This window comes from Schistocerca serialis, chromosome 2 (genome assembly GCF_023864345.2).
Source record: "Schistocerca serialis cubense isolate TAMUIC-IGC-003099 chromosome 2, iqSchSeri2.2, whole genome shotgun sequence".
Classification (NCBI taxonomy): Eukaryota; Metazoa; Arthropoda; class Insecta; order Orthoptera; family Acrididae; genus Schistocerca; species Schistocerca serialis.
Window position 1 is genome coordinate 596711615 of NC_064639.1, and position 22237 is coordinate 596733851.

At 38.2% G+C, this 22237-nt stretch overlaps 2 protein-coding genes across 3 annotated transcripts in view; one reads left to right on the top strand and one right to left on the bottom strand.

Moving 5' to 3' along the window:
* Positions 1-7679, top strand: part of LOC126456265 (uncharacterized) — a 92637-nt gene extending 84958 nt beyond the window's left edge. The window contains exon 6 of the mRNA XM_050092017.1: positions 7416-7679. The gene's annotated coding sequence lies outside the window, so the exon portion shown is untranslated. The remainder of the gene's footprint in view (positions 1-7415) is intronic.
* The window catches only part of LOC126457623 (uncharacterized), a 49788-nt gene continuing 34885 nt past the window's right edge, over positions 7335-22237 (bottom strand). For both annotated transcript variants that reach the window (XM_050094084.1, XM_050094083.1), the window contains 4 exons: positions 14279-14406; positions 10418-10594; positions 9533-9698; positions 7335-7605 (listed from right to left, as the gene is read on the bottom strand). In XM_050094084.1, the coding sequence (XP_049950041.1) occupies positions 7404-7605; positions 9533-9698; positions 10418-10594; positions 14279-14393 (660 nt within the window). In that variant the 5' untranslated portion in view covers positions 14394-14406 and the 3' untranslated portion in view covers positions 7335-7403. The remainder of the gene's footprint in view (positions 7606-9532; positions 9699-10417; positions 10595-14278; positions 14407-22237) is intronic.

A 22237-nucleotide genomic window follows, 5' to 3' on the forward strand; every position in this document is an offset into this window, starting at 1 on the left:
TTGTTGTTGATGTTCCCCACATCTCACTATTGCCACCTCTTCTTTGTATATGTTCCATATCGTTCTCCTGTCCTTGTACTTAGCTCCAGTTTCCCTCAATATCTGGAATAGTTTTTTCCATTCAACCTTATCAAAGGCTTTTTCGAGGTCAATAAATGCTATGTAGGTGTCCTTTCCTTTTTCCATTCTTTTTTCTATTATGAGCCTTAGGGCCATAATGGCTTCTCGCGTACCTCTCCCTCTTCTCTAAAACATTAGAGTGTGAAAAAAATTGGATCTTTGTACGGGTGTTGATGACTGTGAAGTTGAACACCGCACAAACCAAACATCATCATCCATGAGTAACACAAATGCACCCTACTGTTAGCACTATCTAACAAGCCTCTTAATACTATTGACCATTTCGTATTAATTTAATAGACAAATCTTACAAATTTAGGTATAGTATCTACATTATGGTATCTCAGCAAAAAAGTGAGGGCATTCAGCAGCTTCCACATCCTTTTATGTTGTTTATAAAACTCCTGTAGAAATTCAACCATCTCCTCCCCAAACAGGCACTTGATTTAACTGTGATTCATTTACAGAGATTCATTTACAGATCCATCAATGATATTATCCTCCAGTTAACAGTTACAAATTATCTTTATCTGGTACATTCTTAGTTTTCACTTCCAGTGACAAACAAGATAAATGATCACATTTGTATTAAAACATATATGCATACTCCATGTACAAGGAATACTAAATCTTTTGCTCATTCTTTGCTACATAATTTGTCCCCAAAAAATGAAAGGAAAGTCATGTTATATGTATTGTATGAGACTGAAATGTGTGCTTCATTTGTCACAATATTCCTTAAAGTTAGTTGGAACATTAGTCAGCTTGAAGAACCTGAAATGCATGATTTATTTTTCTCATTATATTTTTGAAATTGATTGGTGCTTTTGCCAGGTTAAGGCTGGCTTGAGTAAAAGAGTACTGTATATGTTTCTGTTGGCGATAGTGAGAGTGAGCATTTCTTTCTCTGAACTGAGAATCATGATTCCCAATCAGTTACTAGAAGATCTATCCTTAAATATGGCATCTCAGTCATAGCATCTGGTATTTTTCAAGTATGTGAAGTATTGAAAGGTGTGGTAGCATGCTGTGGATGTGTGTGTGTGTGTGTGTGTGTGTGTGTGGGTGGGTGGTTTTTTTTTTTTTTTTTTTTTTTTTTAAAAAAACCTATGGAACAGTCTTTTGGGCAATGAACAGCAATCATATTACATCCCAACCAGGACTGTAACTTGGAACTTCTATATTTCTCTCTACAAAACCCAAGTGGAGTTTAAATGCTCATTATTTGGACCCAGCTCTTGGAGAAGTAAAGACTGGCTTTTGTAGTACTCTGTCAGCCTTCATCATGCTTAAATGAGAAATTTGTGATCACAGATAATATACACAAGGTGGGGGGGGGGGGGGGGGGGAGGGGGGAGGGGGGAGGCTGTTAAACTTCATGTAATCTGTATAGTTATCTGAATTTTAGGATTTTTCAAATAAATTACATTTGAAGTTGATTGTCTGTGATATTTCTCTGAGACTGATCTCTTCCACAGAAATTTAGACTACAAGAAAACACTGTTCCTTTTGTGTAACATTTTATAGTAATTCCCTTATATCTTGAGTCTATGTTCACATTGCAATGGAAGTGAGACTGCAAGTGATCAGACTAATGCCAAATTAGTAATATTATGGCAAATCTCTGCTAAATTACAAGGTGTACAACTTTGCTTTCACCGTTTTTTTCCCAACATTTGAGGCTTTAATGAAAAAGATTGGTTACACATGTGTTATTCAAAGTATTTTCCATCGCTGGCCACTACTTTCTCTCATCTTTCGGGCAGTGTACAAATACCACGTCGAAGAAATTGTTCATCTTTTGAGCCGATCCACGAATTGATCCAATTTGTGACTTCTTCATGAGATCGGAAGTTTTGGTCAGCCACGCCATGCGCCATAGATCTAAACAGTTGATAGTCAGAGGGAGCAATGTCTGGAGAATACGGTGGGTGGGGTATGACTTCCCATTTTAATGTTTCCAAGTATGTTTTGACCTCCTTTGCAACCTGGAGTCGAGCATTGTCCTGCTGCAAAATCACTTTGTTGTGCCTCTCACTTTATTGTGGCCGTTTGTCTTTTAATGCTCTGCTCAACACATTAATTGCGTTCAATAATGAGCACCTCTGATTGTTTCACTTGGTTTTAACACCTTATTGTACATGATGCCGAGCTGGTCCCACCAAATGTAGAGAATGATCTTGGAGCCGTGAATATTCGGTTTGGCCTTCGACGTGGAAGCATGGTCAGGAATTCCCCTGATTTTTTACATTTAGGATTATCATAATGAACCCATTTTTCGTCCCCGGTCACAATGTGATGCAGAAATCTCTTCCGTTTTTGCCTCTGAAGCAAATGTTCACAAACACACAAACACTGTTCAGTGTCTCTTCGATTTGGCTCACACGGGACTCAACTTCCTTCTTCCTGAATCATGTCCATAGCCTTGAGACATTTTGAAATGGCTAGCTGTGTCACTCTCACTAATCGTGACAATTCTTCTTGAGTTTGACGTGTGTCTTCACTTAGCAATGTCTTCAATTCTGCATCTTCGAAAACATTCTCTCTTCCACCCCTATGCCGCTCTATGATGTTAAAATCACCGTTCTTGAAGCGTTAAAACCACCCACAACATGTTCTTTCACTAATAGAGTCCTTACAATAAGTACTTGAGAGCATTCGATGACACTCAGTCGCTGTTTTCTTCATATTGAAACAAAACAGTAACACCTCCCGCAAATGATGAGAATTGGGCTCATAAACTGGCATTTTCAATCAAGAACAACTTCATGATGCAGACACAAATTGGCTAATGTTTGAATGAGGCTATGTTGACTGAAGTGCAAGCTAACTGCCTGACATCTGCAATCTGTTTCTTTTAACCACTGCTTATCGTTGTCATCACCTATCAGCAAACGGCAGAAGCAAAGTTGTACATCTTATATTAAGTCAGTCAGGTAAGTATCTGGGAAGTAGTGGTACAATAGCCAGTGATATGAAGCCACCTAGAACTTTCCACAAATTCTGATAAAAAGAAAATTATTATTGTAATGACCAGGGAGCATATATGATCATTAACTGCTTTGGCCTGAAAGAATTGCAGTACTTCCAGGAGGTGAAAAGTTTATTAATAAAGTACAATAAATTTTTCTTATAGTGGTGAGATGCTAAGTCACAGATAGGCACAACAAAAAGATTGTCACAAAATAAGCTTTCAGCCAACGAGGCCTTTGTCAAAAATAGACGACAGAAAAAAAATACACACACACGCACACACACACACACACACACACACACACACCAAAACGTGTAGGTTATACTATTTAGGATGAATAATATTATGCTCTTGTACTGATAAGATGAAAAAGATTTTGTTGTATGTTTATGCTTGCGTTATTTCTTCCCTTTTGTGGAGTGTCGTAACTGAAATCCAAGTTTTAATCTGTTGTACTTATACAGAAAAATTAATGTCCAAAGGAATACCTCAATGTTGCAGAAATCTAATGATTCAAATGGCTCTGTGCACTATGGGACTTAAAATCTGAGGTCATTAGTCCCCTAGAACTTAGAACTACTTAAACCTATGGGAATCAAGATGTTACGTATGGTAATATCGAACCCAACATTAAGTATTCGCTCATTTATAATGAATGAACTTTATTTTGACCATGTCGGTACAAACACATCTGTTTGAATACAGAGTTTGGAATACACTGAGATCAACAGTTTTCAAAGAAGTTTGTTCTCAAAGATGAGGCGGTTGACTCTTGCAGTCGATAGCCGCCACTGAGCCCCTGCCAGTAGTGCAGAGCATGGTAAGGATGATGAGAGGCATGTGTGCACCTGGCCGGCTGATGGCAGGCACTAGTGCGAGGCACGATTGGACCGTTTCTCGATGTCTTGGTAGGCACGACCACAGAGGGAAGGAGGCGCGGAAGGCGTCCACAGGTTGACCGTGCCATGCTGCTGATGGCACGGTGGAAGCAGAAGGTGGTGGCGTGTCGGTGGGGAGAACATCATCGTAGCAAGGCCGTGCAGCGCAGCAGGGTTTTGATCCGATCAAAGGCGTGGAGTGCGTCACGGTAAGTGCAACGTGTCCGGTAACAGTTTGTTATTGGCTGTATGACATAGAGGAGCAACCATGCTGTGGCTTAACAGGTTGCATAAGAGATGCCGGATGAGCAACACTCACGATAATGACGGAGTTATAGAGGCGCTTGATGTCGCAGCAGGGGAGAAAACAGCAAGCTGCACGTGACTGACCTTGGCGGCGGATGACTTCGATGTGGACGGAAGCGTCACCTCAGAGTCCGTGAATGGTGAGTGTGTTACAGCAGTAGATGGCAGGATGTTCCAAGCAGAGTTGACAGTGTCGGTGTTTTGATGTGTGAAACAGCCGTAATTGAAGGTTGGAGGGCATGGCCGTGAGCCCTGTGCATGAGGCACGGCGACGGCGTGAGGTAGTGGAAGGCGGACGTGGTCGGCGAAACCATGGTCAGAGCAGCAAGGCGGTGAGATGTAATGTGAATGGGAACAAGTCGAATTGGCAGATGAACTATTGGTCCGTGGCGGAGAGGCGACACAGTTCGATGGAACGAGCTGCATGTATGCTGTTGCTGTCGGCGCTGCAGTCGAGTCATAAGGCTGCAAGCTGCTCTTGTGAAACTGCTGCATGGTCATGTGTCGAAGCGGAAAGATGCTCCCTCATCGAAGCAGAAATGGCAGATGTGTTGGTCGTAAATTGCGAAGGTAGTGAAAGCACTGGAATGCGGCTGGTTATGCCGTGGTACAGAGACGAAGTGTCTGGAACTACCAAGGAAAGGTGGCAGTGGCATAAATAAGTTGCTTGTATCACATCACTAATGCAGAATTTCCACTTGAGACGGCATGATGATGACAGTTGTGACATCTGGGACATAGATCCGTGTAGCATGATCATCAGGGTATTAGTTGTAGATGGTAGTAACAGCAAAGGATCATCAGCAGTCGGAGGCAGAACAATGACAGGAGCATCTCGTTGCATGTCGTGCTCGGTCGGTGTCAGCTGCAGCATGTGAAACTGATCTTGTACCAACAAGTTGTATGTTGCAATTTACTCACGTAGCTGTCGCAGTTGTTCAGGCGAAAATGCATGTAACGGCGAAGGATCATCAGCAGTCGGAGGGGGAACAACGACAGGAGCATCTCGTTGCATGTTGTACTCGGTCGATGTTGGCTGCAGCATGTGTAACTGATTTTGTACCAACAAGTTGTATGTCGCAATTTGCTCACATAGCTGTTGCAGTTGTTCAGGCGAAAATGTATGTCGTGAAGCAGTCTGCTATGTATCACTGAGTAAGATGGGGTCGAAATCAGAATCGGTCTCTATCAAAGGGCGAGTTGTTGACAAGACATGGGTGCGGTATCCGTGGCAGGATCGTATGTCGTGCAGCTGTTTGTTTTGACTGGGTCGAGGTCAGTGAGCCAGCACGTGGTGGCCGTGATGTCGCTGTCGGTAGCGGTCGACCAGAGTCGGTGCGACTTGGGTGCTGCATAGAGGGAGGCGTGGCACGTCCAGTGTTGCACTGAGAAACAGCCGGCATTGTCGTCAGTGTAATTGGTTCATTGTCGTTGGTCAGTGTCGGGTCACCAGTATGGGAATCGAGATGTTACGTACGGTAATCGCGAACCCAACATTAAGTATTCGCTCATTTATAATGAATTAACTTTATTTTGATCATGTCAGTACAAACACATCTGCTCGAATACAGAGTTCGGAACACACTGAGATCAACAGCTTACAAAGAAGTTTGTTCTCAAAGATGAGGCAGTCGACCCTTGCAGTCAATAACCGCCACAAACCTAACTAACCCAAGGACATCACACACATCCATGCCCAAGGCAGGATTCGAACCTGTGAGCTTAGCAGTCATGTGGTTCCGGACTGAAGCACCTAGAACTGTTCGGCCTCACCAGCCGGCAAAAATCTAATGTTTTATTGCCATTACAACACTTAGGAGAAGTGGATATGTGTGACTTTGAATATGCAAATGATGTACAAGTATTCAAATACCACAGAACATTACTTTAATAGTTGTTTCTCCTCAGTGAATGCTGGTAAACACTGTGGTGTCACCAGTTCTTAAGACTTCAATAACCTAGCCATCAGAGGACTCCCCATTCCATGGTGACAGAAAACCAGTTTAAAATGTTTGTTGCCTTCAAAACCAACATAATAAGTCTTAAATTCATATATGGTATAGTTATCTATAGTTTCTCTATGCATATCAAAAAAGTGTTCCTAATTTTATTGAGAGTGAAGGCTTTAAGACATGAAAACTTCCCATCTAGGAAGAAAATTCAAACTAATCACACCATATCTCAAAAAATGTTGAACTTCGTGTGTGTGTGTGTGTGTGTGTGTGTGTGTGTGTGTGTGTGTGTGTGTGTGTCCCTTGGGGCGTTGCTGATGGAAATTGTCGAGTCCACTTCCTGTCTCAAATGCCAACTAATTTAATTAGGAGTACACGAGTATAAGGGTATATAATAGGTTGTAGGGGCAGAGGGGTAGACCTGAAGGCATGGAGTATCTTGTAAGATGAATGGCAACTTGTTAGTAGCCATAAAAATTTCCAGTTCTGACCCAGATAAAAATCTTCATACAGATTTTTAAATCATCATCTTGAAAGAAAAACACCTGATTGCATTATATTTTTTCTTTTCCCCAAGAACCAGGGAGAGGGGGGACGTGGCACTCCACTGCCCTCTGCCATGGACGCCCTTGTACTGATAGTTTTGTTCTCAATACTTACTTCTGAATCTGTTAATCTCTCATATTATATTTCTTCCAAACGAGCATTGATGCATAGGTCTCAAACATTAATGCATTAATAATCTATTAAACACTCATTGGCAGATTATCAACCAAAATCTGAGAGAGCAATTTAAAATAATTTCTTCATAATATGTGGAGTAAAAAAAATAAGTTAAAACTCTGAAGTAGCGAATATATATTTTTTAATTCCTAAAAAAAAATTAAGATCACAGATATCAGTGCGCTACAAAAAACTGATATTTTATAATGATTAAGTCATTTTTAATTAAAGAAACTGGTTAATTTTTGTGCAGTGTCAGTAATAACTTGTTTTTCGCTAGCAGAATTTTCTCAGTTTTCTGGTTAGATCTTGTGTTACTATTCACTTCCAGTGGTGGATTACTTTCAGTGTTTTGAAATGAATGTAAGAATACAAGTCAGGTGACTTTCATGCATATAGAATGAGGCTTGTTATAAAAATTTTATTGTTCCTATCAGCACTTACAGTGTTTTATACTTTCAGATGGGGATTGGTGTATCGCACATATTTCAAAAGAGCATCATTGTCTTCACAGACAAATGGTTTGCGGTGGTGGCAAGCAACATCATGCCAGTGAACGCCATCATTGTAGAAATTGTTCAACACAGCAAGGCAGTTCTCTGGAGCTCCTCCTTGCTGAGGTTCTCTGTTATCAGGCTGGGGCCTGTTGAGTCTGCAAAGCAATAAATACATGGGAAATTATTATAAGGTGTAATAGATGTAGTGTTCATTTAAATTACAAATTTATGATAAAATTTCAGTATTTAACTTAAAACAAATTGATAAAAATGTTCATGAAATATTTTTCAATTTACTGTTCTTCCTTTTTCCTACCTTTTATTTGAGTTCTATTTGAAACAGTACATTTCATTAAAGTTAATTATTAAGTTATTATATCAGTGTGGCAGTAACAAACAAAGTAATAATTCCAGAAGAAGTGGTCTATTTTGATGCTATATATTTAGTTCTGCAATTACAAAACCAAATGGCTCATAAGCACTTATGGTAGTTGTGTTTTAAGTTATAGGTCCTGACATTACAGTATGTTTAGGAACTTGTTTGTAATTATATATACACAGTTTCTCATACAAGTAATATGTTTGATTCATCACTTTGACACTGATATATGAAAGCCTGAAATGTATATGGTGAAAGACAAAGGTCATGGATTAGAGTCCCAATCTGGCATGCAGTTCTAATATATCAGGAAGTTTCATATTAACACACTCTCTGCTGCAGAGTGAAAACTCCAGTCTGGAAGATGATAGCTGCATATAACTTAAAATACACTGGAGTAGTGTAACTGGCAGATATCTTGTGAAGGAAAATTAATTTCTCACTGATTAATTATACATGACCTTGCTGTTTTGTCACATGAAAATTTAAGCAACATTGAAACTCAAGAATATTTCTTAGTTCATGAAAATACATGTATTTAAGCTTTATTGTTTGTGTGTTGTCTTGCAGTCTTCACATGTATACATTTGACACTTTTGATTTTGGTCACAAACTGTATACACTGATTTGAATTTCTTTTAAGTTTGTCTGGTGAATTCTTTATCAGTCTATTTGTAATTAATATATATTATTTCAGGAAAGCTGTGTTATCATTTGTGAGAAAGTCTAATTTAAGAAATGTTATTTGGAATTCAAAATGTAAACAGGAAATAAATGTTAACAGTAATTATGGCAGTAACTGAAAATATTGGACTATTCTTTAAAAATGAAAGGCAATGTATTTAAAAGTATACTAGCATATGATCCTTTAGCAATGTTTTCTGCCTAGCAAAAAGTTATAAGTAGCTTGTTACTTCACAAATCCCTTACATCTTTTCCAAAACTACATCAATATTTGTATTTCACAAGCCATTGCATAACACACGGTATATGTTACTTTGAACTAGAATTAGTTATCTCACAGTCCAATCGCATTTGCAAATGAGGCAAGGGGAAAAAGTCTCCTTGTATATCATACTATCTACCATAATCTCTCTTATCTTATTATCATCATCTTTGTTCTAGTAATATGATGGAATATAATTGTTGCACAGTCCATGCTGATTACCAGTTATCTGAATGTATCCAAGAGGGTTTTGTGAAATAACAATCATATTTCTTCCACAGGTATCCACAAAGTCCCCTAAGCATTTCTGCAAAACAAACAGCTGTTCTTACAGGAAATATATCCTGAATTTCCAGGTTAGATTCTGTTTATCAAATTTGCATTTAAGCCCCCCCCCCCCCTCTCTCTCTCTCTCCCTCCCTCTCCCCCCCCCCCACCTCTCCCTCTCCCCTCCCCCCACTCCCCTCATTTTGGCACCAGTTAGTTTTCACTGCTAATGTCACCAAATCTGTTTGACTAGTGTAATCCAACTCCTGTTAAGCAGCAAAATGAGATCCTTCTGATGATTGTAATAAAATGTCAGCATGTGTTTGTGTGGATAATACTGGAACTTTTTGTAAATTATTTTTTAGCTTTTTAAATTTTTTTTAGTATGTCTTTTGCTGGTCTTCACTAGCTTTCACTTTTACTTGGAATTATTCATCATGTCTTAGGCTATTTTCCAGAAAACTTATGTTAATAAGAAACGACAACTCACCCTCCAGTATGACTCCAATCATTTTGATGTCTGTCAGTTGTGGGTGGAAGACGAGTCAGTTCAGCAGTCCAGAACCAACCATTAATATGGAGGGGCTGCAGATCTGGGCGGTCACAACCCTTAAAGTCACAGAGACGCCCACTTGTCCATATGTAACGTTGGTTTCCTGTGAATGTTGTAAAATGTTATCTTGTTTTTGTTGTATGCTATTTTGAAAAAAATATTGCCTAATCTGAACAGACAAATGTAGACTAACTCGCTATGAAGTATGGGTACCAGTTTCTGAATTTCGTAATTCAGTTCAACTATGTGTCACAAAAATGTTTATACCTATAAAAAACTTAATTTGCATAATATTCATCTTTTTTGCACTGTTGACATAACAGAACACACAATTTTATTGCCAACTAACACCAGTGTGTTGGAGTAGTTTCATATTTCACAATTAGAGTTAAAAAATTATTGTGTTAATATATACTAAGTAAAAGTGTGTGTGTGTGTGTGTGTGTGTGTGTGTGTGTGTGTGTGTGTGGTTAAAAATACTGCACAAAAATGATAGCAGCAAACAGAAAAAATAATAATCATCATTAGAAACAAACACATCTGCTTAATACTATGAAACTGTTAGCTACCAAACCACTTGAGATGAAACACTTAATAAGCTAACCAAAACCAGATGAATTTTTAACAGCTAATGGCCAACAGAAGGCTGGGCATGCAGATTGATGAAAATTTGCTTGAAATCTACTGTCACACCATTAATGAGATTATAAATAGAACATGCAACCCCAGTAAAATTTAATTCACATACATGAAAGTTCTACAAACAAAATATTCATGTTGTGTCATTTATAGGACATATGACTAACTGATTAAATTACTGACCTTCAACAATTCGCTTCTTAATGAACTCGTTCTCAGCTGTAGTTTCTAAACTGACAAGGTCCATACAACGCATGCGACACCAGTTACGACCACCAAGCCAGTCTTCAGGAGTTTGTGTTTGTGAGTCTTTCCATGAGAAGAAATAGCCCTTGCCATTGAAGTGTTCATGAATCTTCCCTGCAGACATAAAACTTGGTATTTTTATTATAATTAAATTTATTAGACAAGACTGTATTCCACAGTTTATATTATATTATAATTTAGCCTTTGTATGTTATACTTAAAAACACTTCTGTTCTAATAGTGTCATTAGTATCTTGATGTGTGTTTTTTCTCAGAATATCTGTTACTTCACAATAACTTCAAGAAATTAATATTATTTGTAAAAACAACATGTTTTTCTTTCAATATGTGATGCACTTACAAAATAAAATTAGATACTGTGCACACAAAGCATAATACCAAAAATTCATTCTTAATTTAAAATAGTGCCGACAAAAATATGATAGTTCATGCCTCATTATTAGATACTTTTGTAGAAAAAGCTGTTAGAAAATTATTTCTGAACTGTCAAACATTGTTTGTCAAGAAAGCTAAGGATAATAATAGATCCTGTTTCTCTAGATTAAAGAGACAAAAATGTTACTTTCATGAAAAAATTTTAAAATAACTCTGAATTACATTATTGAATTACCGTCTGAAGGTAACAATGACTATTACTTTTTGATTTCAAGAATCCTCTTTGTATCATTGCAATTATTAAAATTCTCAGTTCTGTAACTGCCCTTTCTCAAAAGAATAAAATAGTAGTGCTTCTTTAAGAAATCCAAAAACTTGCAAAGTCATTTATTAAAATTTATTACGTGATGTCTGTTTCTCAGAAGAACAATGAGTATTCTTTTGAAATACATTTTTCACAATGCTTATATATATATATATATATATATATATATATATATATATATATATATATAAAAAAACAGAAAGAAACATTCCACATGGGAAAAATATATTAAAAACAAAGATTCCATGACTTACCAAACGGGAAAGTGCTGGTAGGTAGACACAATTTAAAAAAACGCACAAACACACACACAAAATTTCGAGCTTTTGCAACCAACGGTTGCTTCATCAGGAAAGAGGGAAGGAGGGGGATAGACGAAAGGATGTGGGTTTTAAGGGAGAGGGTAAGGAGTCATTCCAATCCCGGGAGCAGAAAGACTTACATTAGGGGGAAAAAAGGACAGGTATACACTCGCACATACACTCACACATATCCATCCACACATATACAGACACAAGCAGACAAGTCTGTATATGTGTGGATGGATATGTGTGTGTGTGCGAGTGTATACCTGTCCTTTTTTCCCCCTAAGGTAAGTCTTTCCGCTCCCGGGATTGGAATGACTCCTTACCCTCTCCTGTAAAACCCACATCCTTTCGTCTATCCCTCTCCTTCCCTCTTTCCTGACGAAGCAACCGTTGGTTGCGAAAGCATAGACAGGTAAAAGTCTAGCATACTCCAACAGAAAGGTGTCAATTCTTTCAACTCTAGTGTTAAAGAGACCACAAAAATTGTTAGGTCTTCGCAAATCAATAACTTATGGTTATGATGGAAGGTTAACCAAATGAAATTTGGCAATGACTTGTTAGCACCCACTCCCCTCTTAATCCCCTTGTTTGGTACTTTTGTAATCAGTTGAAATCTGTGTTATTAATAAGTAATAACCATTTGTTAAAGTGGATGTAAACAAGAGACCTTTAACAGATCCACGTCCCTACTCTCCATGTTCTCAAAATATTTTTGAAAGATGCTTAAAATAGAATATTGTACCATTTTTACGACAAACTGCTAACAATTTCTCAGTTTGATTTTCTTAGTTGATACTCTACAGAGCAAGTGATACACTGCTCATTGCATAATTAAATGCCATCTGGTGGCATTGTAGGCATGTTGTGCACTAAGGAGAGTACATGGGCAGAGCAAAGATGAATGAGGAATCATTCCAGTAACAGTACGGACTACAGTTGGAGAAATCCATTAGCCCAAGTGACTATGATAAAGGGCAAACTGATATGGCCCAGCACCTGGTAATGAGCATCTTGGAAACAGCAAAACTGGTCAGCTGTTCATGTGCTATTGTTGTGAGCATCTGTCGAAAGTAATTGAAGGACATGCCTCATTATAGAATTTGGAGGTCAGAAGCTTGCCCACATTGTAAAGCAGGATAGGTGGCGACCTGTTGCTGACCTGGTGACAAAGTAAACTGCTGGTGCAGGCACAAATGTTTCAAAGCACACCATTCAGCACACGCTTTGAACATGGGGCTCCACAGCAGATGTTCCCTGTGTGTTCCTATGTTGGTTTAGTGACATCATCAATTACTATTGCAGTGGGCACAGAATCACAAAGACTGGAGCATTTATTAATGGAAACATATTTCCTGTCTGCATGTATCACATTTATTGTCACACCATGTTGATAGTTGTTTTGACATACTGTGAGCCACAGAAACAGCTGCTTTAAATATGCACAACACCACAGATGCAGACCATTGCAGCCAGTATTATGCTATGGGGGACATTCACCTCAGCTTTCATGGGTTTCCTACCATAGTAATTGAAGGCACCATAATGACTGTGGAGTATGTTAGCATTATTGCAGACCACATTACATGCATCACTTCATGCTTGATATCTTCCTTGGTGGTAATGGCATCTTCCAACAGGATAACTGTCCACGTCACAAGACCAGAATCTTGGTACTTGTTTGAGTAGGATAATAAGGAACTCACTTGGTCATTAGATTTGCTTATCTGAATCTGGTGGAAAACACATCTGGGACACTATCTAGTACCAACTTCACTCCTATACAAGAGTGTTGTGTGACCTGTCCATTGACAACTGGCACTGCTTACCTTAGGGAACCTACCAAGGCAAATCTGGGCCATTCAGAATTGTGTTTCAAAGGTGCACCAACACACTATTAAGCAGGTGGTCATAAAGTTTTGGCTCATCAGTTATGTGATTCCACAAACTCAATTCTGGCAGAATTAGACAAGAAAATTACTGTGTTTACATTTTCTAAGACCTTATCAAGGTCTTCTGTTGCATAGGTAATAAAACTCTACTAGGGAAACTAAAACATTATGCTGTTAAAATAATCCCCCTTGCATAGATAGAGTCAGTTCTAGATGGATTGTGGTTGTGGAAGAGATTTTTGCCATTTATGAGTGTATCAAGTGTTATGGCCTAACAAATAGTTTTGTGCAAGACAGGTGTATGTTTTGCATATTTATTATTGTAGATTGTGAATGGATGCTGAGTGAATAATATACTATAGAACTTAAACTGCCAGAATGAAAGAAGTAGGCCTACTGGTACTTTTTCTATTTGGCTTTAACGTCAAAACAGTCATATGGCATAGAATTCTGTCTTAAGGTGAAACAGTTGTCAGCAGTTTGTTAACAACTGTTTATAAAGTATAATGAATTATTCCTCAGTTTGTTTTGTGATGATGTCAGATGGCTATCATGTTGTGGAATATTGGCCTTCACTGGCTTAAACTGACAGCGTTATTTGTGCAACACATTTAGAACAAATTATTCTTAAAGATTCAAGAGTAAATAGAGTACAACCTGACTCCCTCAGAAACAAATGGTTTGTTTGTAAAATATCAAAGTAAAGGTTTATCATATATTACACAGAACTGTGGTACTATAAACGAAAGTTAATTAAGTAATTCATCCACACGTCATTACTTGACGTGCAATATGATGTTTTTTTTTCTATTAGCTTATGAATAGTTTAGCCATTATATTAATCAATATACATGTTTCTGTATCTGTTATTCATACTCACTCTGTGCACAGAGAGTTGGAACAGGTGGCTCTAAGATACGACCTGCTGGTTGTGGTTGAAACTGTGCATTGCAGAATGATGCCAGCACAGCCACAAACAGTGCCTGCATCAACATCTTCCTAGCAGAGCTGTAAACAGTGCAGCAAATTAGACAGTGTAAGATATTATATGGTGTATAGAAGCATTTATTCATGCTGTGCATTGAACAGAAGCCAAGAAAATGTGCTGCTTAAATGTTATTCAAAAATGTGAAAGACTTTATATTTTTCAGCGTAAATTTTTAGCTTTATTTTCCTTAACTGATTAATATTTTGATCTTGTGCCATAACTCTTTTTTGAAATTCATCTCATTACCATCATTTTCAATTTCAATTTTGCTTTGACACACACACACACACACACACACACACACACACACACACACACACACACACCAGTTTAATACTTCATGTCCGGAAAGACATTTGGGAACATAAAGAAATAATATGGAGAAAAACTATGTGTTTTTAGGCAAAAAGAGAAGAAATATATAGAAATTATGTACAAAATCTTATCAGAATTTTGAGGTATCTATGCATGTATGTTTTTGAGCATTATTATTGAGGGGCACCTGTACCTGATACTAATATACATAGTAATCAACTTTATTTTTATGCTTGCATGTAAGTATAGTTTAATATTTTTGTGCAATCTGTTTTATATATTTGTTGATCTATTCAGTGCAACTTGGCTGGGGCTCAATACCGTGGTACAGATAAAATATATGAATAAACGAAATCTTACTGTCATTATTACAAATGATGGAATAGGGTAAATATTGAGAAACCACATTTAAACTGTTTAACTGAAAGACACTTAAAAGGTTATGGTTTTCTTAATTTGAAAAAACTTTCTGAGAGGAAATACTGAAAGATTTATAGGCCAGGAATAATAATTTACATTGGGACAAACTTCTCTTCAGAATAAAATGAACCTAAGTCTACAATTTTTTGTTTCTTTAATCAGCGTACAATAATGTGATACTGAATTTATAGGATGGACAGATAAATCTTTTTTTTTTTATTGAATAATCCCTTAGTTAAACTACTACAAATTTCAGTTTCCATTATTTCAGATTTCAGTTTGCAAATTACAACATGGAGACATTTTCTGGACACGCACTGCCATTCACTTTACATGGGTTGTGATGGTAGTGTAATGCATAGATCTCATATAGAGCTGACAAAAGTCACTGCCCTAATTACGGTTTTTTCTTGTGTAAATAGGCACTGAAACAGTATATACACAGGAGCCCAACCATAGCAAAAAAAGAGACAATAAACACTAAATAAGGTGACAACAATGAATCTGAAAATAAAGCCAATATTATTGAAGGTATTAAAGTAGCTCACAGGTTGGTACCATAAAACCAGTCCTCAACAGGAACAGCTGTGGATCAGTACGCAAACTCTACAATACACAAAGCAGAAAAATCTTGAAAGATGACAGTGGTAGGAAGGAATAGAGGTACAGGGAGTGATAAGATAGGCATCCGAAGCTCCTAACAGCAATACACTCGACTTGCTTTTCAGTTATTCTGTATCTAGCGAACTTGTGAATGTTGCTGGACTTGCTATTGTTTGAACTTACAGATGTTACATCGCACACTCTTTATTTCAGGTATAAGTATTTATCACTGATAAAATATTGCCTTAGATTGATCAGGTTTTATTTGCACATGAAATCTTGTTGTGTGTTGTTACAATATTTGAGAAGGAAACTTGCCACTCACCATATAGCAGAGATGCTGAGTCGCACATAGCCACAACAAAAAGACTTTCACAATTATAGCTTTTGGCCATTATGTCCTTTGTCAACAATAGACACACATAAGCACACACACATGCAAACACAACTCATACAAATGACCAGTCCCAGGCAACTGAAACCACATTTCCATTGCTTGATTTCTGTATATTGTTACACTCAGATAAAATGCACTACAAGTGTACCATTCAAATATACAGAAGGGATGGCTTTTGGTTTTGTAGTTGGAATTCCATCTCAGTTGGGCTATATGGTTCTTATAGTCTGTTTTGGATCACAGATATTTAGCTAGTCCTGGTATGGTCTGGTGTAAGCTGTGACTGACATGCATATGGTGCAGATTGAAATGGGGGTGGTGTATAAAGGGGAGAGAGATTTCAGTGCCACCATTTGTCAGCCATATGAAATACTGATGAGAAGATCTGTAAGAAACTACTGATATGTGGCAATAAGACATTAGCTGACATAAGAATATGCAGATTTTCTGCTTAGTATCTGGAAACAATATGATAAGGAAAAATACAGAAAAGGAAAGAAAAATGTTCTACAAAACCACAAAGAAAGAACTCACATTAATAACATAACAAATGCAACTCTTTAAAGGTTTGTAAGGTCAGCTCCAAGATGGACACCGAAAATCATTTCTTTTGAACAATTATTTTATCTGCCATTTACATTAAATTCAGGAGAAAAAAGAAACAGCATTGCTATAAGCTAACGAGAAATATGATGTAGAATTGCTATAAGCTATTGTTGAACATTGTACTTGGCATAATTTAGTCGAGCATTCGAAACACAGATGTACCTATTATGTGTAGTCCATTTTGTTAAAATACACCATCTGATGTTTTAAGCTCGCTTCCAATAATTTGATACTGGTGTTTGCAGAAATTTATCAGGGGCGGGGTTGCAAGGCTCTAAAATTGGCAATCATTCTTATACAGCAGTTACTAAAGCCATAGTACTGTCACACTGTGACCAGCCATATAATATTACAGATGCCTAAATGAGAGGTCCAGCAAGATCACAGGAATTCTGTAGTGAATAATATCTTCCTACAGCAGACTCCACAGGGTGGGGGGAGAGGGATATGGTCCCTCCCGCCCCCCCCCCCAACCATCATCACCACTACCGTGTGCCACCTCTGCCCCACCCCACTCCTTTTGCCAACACCTATGCATATGGTTTGGTAAACTGTCAGTTGTCAGTTCTTGTTTTCAATTTGATTTACTAATAGTGATTTCTGATTTATGTCTGTACTTTGAAACACTTTTATTATAAAAGGCGAATTTGTGATGCATATTGCATGAGGTAGATTATGAAAAATCGCATTTCTGTCACTTTCACTCCTCATTTACAGTGAACGTGTGCTAAAGTGACAGGAACACTCTAGTTTGATGCATACAACCTCCTGAAGCAAGTAAAATTGCATCAGACATAACGGACTGACACAAACCATGGGTGGTGTAAATACCTTAATTTCATATTAAAGTACCAGTATTGGCAGCATAAAAATGCTGATGACGAGACAAAGTCTCGAAACTGGTTTGTGAAACTTATTCGCAAGTAGCTAGCGATGGATCATTTACGACATATAGTGTCAAATATTCTTACATTTGGGGCAAACATGGAAGTAGTGCAGAAAGTTAACGAACGAATGAATTATTGCTTTCCTTTTCCCGTTCCGCTGCAACTTTCGCCGACACAGAGACAAAATTTTCGATTCGTCGAGTGCTGGAAGTGCTGCAGAGACCAAAAGCGTCTCGAACGTCCCTCTAAACTACATCTAAGTGAATAAATAATAAAACAGCTACAGTTTTTAATTTTCCCCTTTGCATAATTTATTCACTAGAGTATCCGCCCCTCCTCACTTTCCAGGCTTGCTGAACGCAAAATATTCAGGAAGAATTTTTACACATTTTGAGAGGAAAAAAGTCGTAAAGATACTGAAATGCAATGTAACTGTATAATTGATAGAGTACTTCTGTCGATTAGGACAGTCTGGCAGAAGCTCGATCCAGTGTCAGCCGGTTTTTTGGAACTGATAATGATGGAGCGAAAGGCTATTTACAATTTATACAGAAACCAGATGGCAGTTATAAAGAGTCGAGGGGCATGAAAGGGAAGCAGTGGTTGGGAAGGGAGTGAGACAGGGTTGTAGCCTCTCCCCGATGTTATTCAATCTGTATATTGAGCAAGCAGTGAAGGAAACAAAAGAAAAATTCGGAGTAGGTATTAAAATCCATGGAGAAGAAATAAAAACTTTGAGGTTCGCCGATGACATTGTAATTCTGTCAGAGACAGCAAAGGACTTGGAAGAACAGTTGAACGGAATGGACAGTGTCATGAAAGGAGGGTATAAGATGAACATCAGCAAAAGCAAAACGAGGATATTGGAATGTAGTCGAATTAAGTCGGGTGATGTTGAGAGAATTAGATTAAGAAATGAGTAGTAAAGGAGTTTTGCTATTTGGGGAGCAAAATAACTGATGAGGGTCGAAGTAGAGAGGATATCAAATGTAGACTGGCAATGGCAAGGAAAGCGTTTCTGAAGAAGAGAAATTTGTTAACGTTGAGTATTGATTTAGGTGTCAGGAAGTCGTTTCTGAAAGTATTCGTATGGAGCGTAGCCATGTATGGAAGTGAAACATGGACGATAACTAGTTTGGACAAGAAGAGAATAGAAGCTTTCGAAATGTGTTGCCACAGAAGAATGCTGAAGATTAGATGGGTAGATCATATAACTAATGAGGAGGTATTGAATAGGATTGGGGAGAAGAGAAGTTTGTGGCACAACTTGACTAGAAGAAGGGATCGGTTGGTAGGACATGTTCTGAGGCATCAAGGGATCACCAATTTAGTATTGGAGAGCAGCGTGGAGGGTAAAAATCGTAGAGGGAGACCAAGAGATGAATACACTAAGCAGATTCTGAAGGATGTAGGTTGCAGTAGGTACTGGGAGATGATGAGGCTTGCACAGGACAGAGTAGCATGGAGAGCTGCATCAAACCAGTCTCAGGACTGAAGACCACAACAACAACAACAATGATGACAACTATGAACCTGCACAAGGACAAAATTACAAGCCTAAAAAGTTAGTTTTGCTACGCCAATTTGTTCATGACTCGCGGCTTAACGAACACCCTCAAGAATAAAAAATTTTCAGCGCTAGCGAATGCACCCGTTTTTCCTAATTATTCGATACGCCGACATTGTTTCCATTTGCGCTTACGATGTTGAAATAGCGACATGCACGAATAAATTTGATGTGCAATGCTCGAAAATATATAACTTTACAGAAACAGATTTGTTATGGTACAAGCTTACTTACATGTGCGCAGAGATGTTCGATACTATCCACCCCACTCACGCTAAGGAAATGGTACTGCGCGCGACGCTGCCATCCCCCTTATATAGGCAAGCTTTAGAACTTGCGGTTTGACGCTCTCAGGGTGGTATCCTTGTGCAACATGGGAAGCTTTCAGCCCTTCCGCGGCCCTCATTTTCGACACCGGCCAGAGCTTTCCAAACACGCGTTCACTTTTGTCCGGCTGGGGCGGCGCAAGCGAACAAACATGTTACCTAACTGTTATGAACGGTTTGCTCCCCTCGGCGGTACTTTACCGAAGGCGTGCCTTGGTTTCTGGTGCGTTTTCTTCCTTGGACGACTCATTACTGGCATTAACAGATAAAATCCCGTATAGGTTCTACCGTCTCAGCCTTTGAGCTGTCCTCGGTAAGTGCCACTCATTTGGGGAGACGAGGGAAAGACATTTTCTGACACCAAATTATTTGTCTGGCGAAGATGTAGAAATAGCACTAACAGATAAGCATTTACTCTCATGCTTGAGTCTGGAAATGGGAATCAAAATTAATCGAACAACAGTAAAAAAAAAGTTACTGTATGCACTATTCGGGTTCACGCCGTAGATTTTTCGTTCAGTAGTCGGGATAAAATCATAACAAGTGTTCGTATTAATAAGTTATTTGATAATCAATCCCTTTAATAAAATCGTGACGTAGATTAGTATAATGGTCACAAAATAGATACATCACAAGTTTATCACATGTAGCAATGGTCTGTGGGCTCATGAAGCCGAACAACTATATCAAAGGATGTTAACTGCGTGCGCTCGATATAATACTGTGCTGTGAGATGCCCGATGAGCCAGCTATGCAATCGCATTGCGCAATTTCTTTCATTTCCTTTTCGGCACTGCCGTAGTTCTCTGATTCCCTCATCACTGGACTTTTTAGGCTTTTTGATTTATTTTGGATATCAGTTTTAGTCTGACCTGCGTTTTCTATAGTTCCGAATATATATACGACAGATTTCATTATTTTTATTTAAATGTCGATTTTCACTTATATTTCGACGAATATTTTTATTGTCTCACTTTCGGTCCAAGCAGTGCTGCGCAAGCTCTTCACAACGGCACACGAATCAGTGGCCTGTTTCCTAACAATCGCGCATTTGCCTACGCTGGTACGACGGCGTCATGGGCAAAATAAATATTGCGCGACAAACTCGTACAGACATGATGTATCCGTCGTGGGCTCAACCATTGTTTATGCATTATTAATCTCGTAGGTATTAACGATTCAAATCTGACGACATTTTGTCACGCAAGAAAATTCGACCTACGAGCGAGTAGAAGTTTTCACGTCAAAAGCATATCGTTCAGCTTCGGAAGTTATCTGCTCCTTTTAGGATTGGCAGCCTTTGGCTGTGAAGTACCTCTAAAACTATAACTCCATATTTATATATATGTGTGTGTTCACACCCATACAAACGACCCCGTGTACGTTACAGTATTCAGCAACTGGAAGGTAGAAGTCGAAAAGCATCACACTTATGGGAAATGCTACTTTAGGTATATATAGTTTGCTATTTTTTATTATAAACAGAAAAAAACCCAAGACAGTCTAATTTTCTTATTAATGTCGCGTAAGCAATTAGTGTGTTTGAATATGATTGTTAGGCGGAAAAAATGGGGAAGGGGGGTAAAAATGGACTAGTCTTCTTTTACTACTCAATGATGCACCACAAGGCGTCATCAGCCTAACTTTAAAGCATCTTTAGTGTAAAAGAGTCAGATACAATGGTACAATGTATCTGTTATCTCAGTAAAATATCAAACTTTTAGCAGGCTTCGAACCTCGTATTTTGATAAAAAGATACAGATCCGTACAAAATTCAGACAATCCGTACAACAAACATGTGGCGACGTAAATATCGACTCATTAAGAGAAGTGAAGATAATAAAATTTCCGGAGAACTGTCTCTCTATTATTCAACGATATTAGGTCTACACGAGCAGCACTATTAGGAGGATGAATGATGTGGTACAGTGGTTGATACAAAAGTGGTGTTCGAGAGTGAATGGAGCTTTAATACTTTCGTATTTGTATTTTATTCGTCTCATAACATACATTTTACAGATCATATTGTACAGAAGACACGCCAATTTTTGGCGTATGATAAATATAGTTAAATAATTTTCTAACACTAATTTTACGAGCACAGGTTTATGTCGAAGACAATAATATTATTAAATTGTTTTTCTCATGGTCTACCAGTACATCGTGTCTAAATTTTCCAGACATTATTTTATACTCACAGTATTATCATAACAGCGTCATATTAAATCGTTAAACTGTTCTTATGATCATCTCATCATTTATAAATGAGTAGAGCCGTTTTTCCACAAGGAGATCAAAAATTTTTCGCTTCAGTGAACCTATTTCCATGCTCAGTACATCTATGCCCTTGAGTTTATTGCAGACTTTCATTCCATGTACTTAGGTGCCTGTTGGTATAGTTTTAAGTGATACGTTGGAGGCATGAAATTTTCTTTGTGTCTGGGGTTGTACACATCGTTCCTGTCATCGTGATTTTCTTTTTACGTGGTTCCAGCAATTTACTTCGAACAAATGCCCGGCTCAGTTTCTGAGATAGCCAAATCCCATGTCCTCCCCTATCCCACTCCATACAGGGTCTTCTTTAATGGCCATGTTCTTTCTTTCTTCAATTAAATCTTCAGAAATTGTGTGGTTACCCAATTTGAGTCAACTGGACCAACTTTTTTCAGAGCATTAATAATGTCTTACAAAATATATCCCCACTCATCTACAGTATGTATCAGTTCGGAA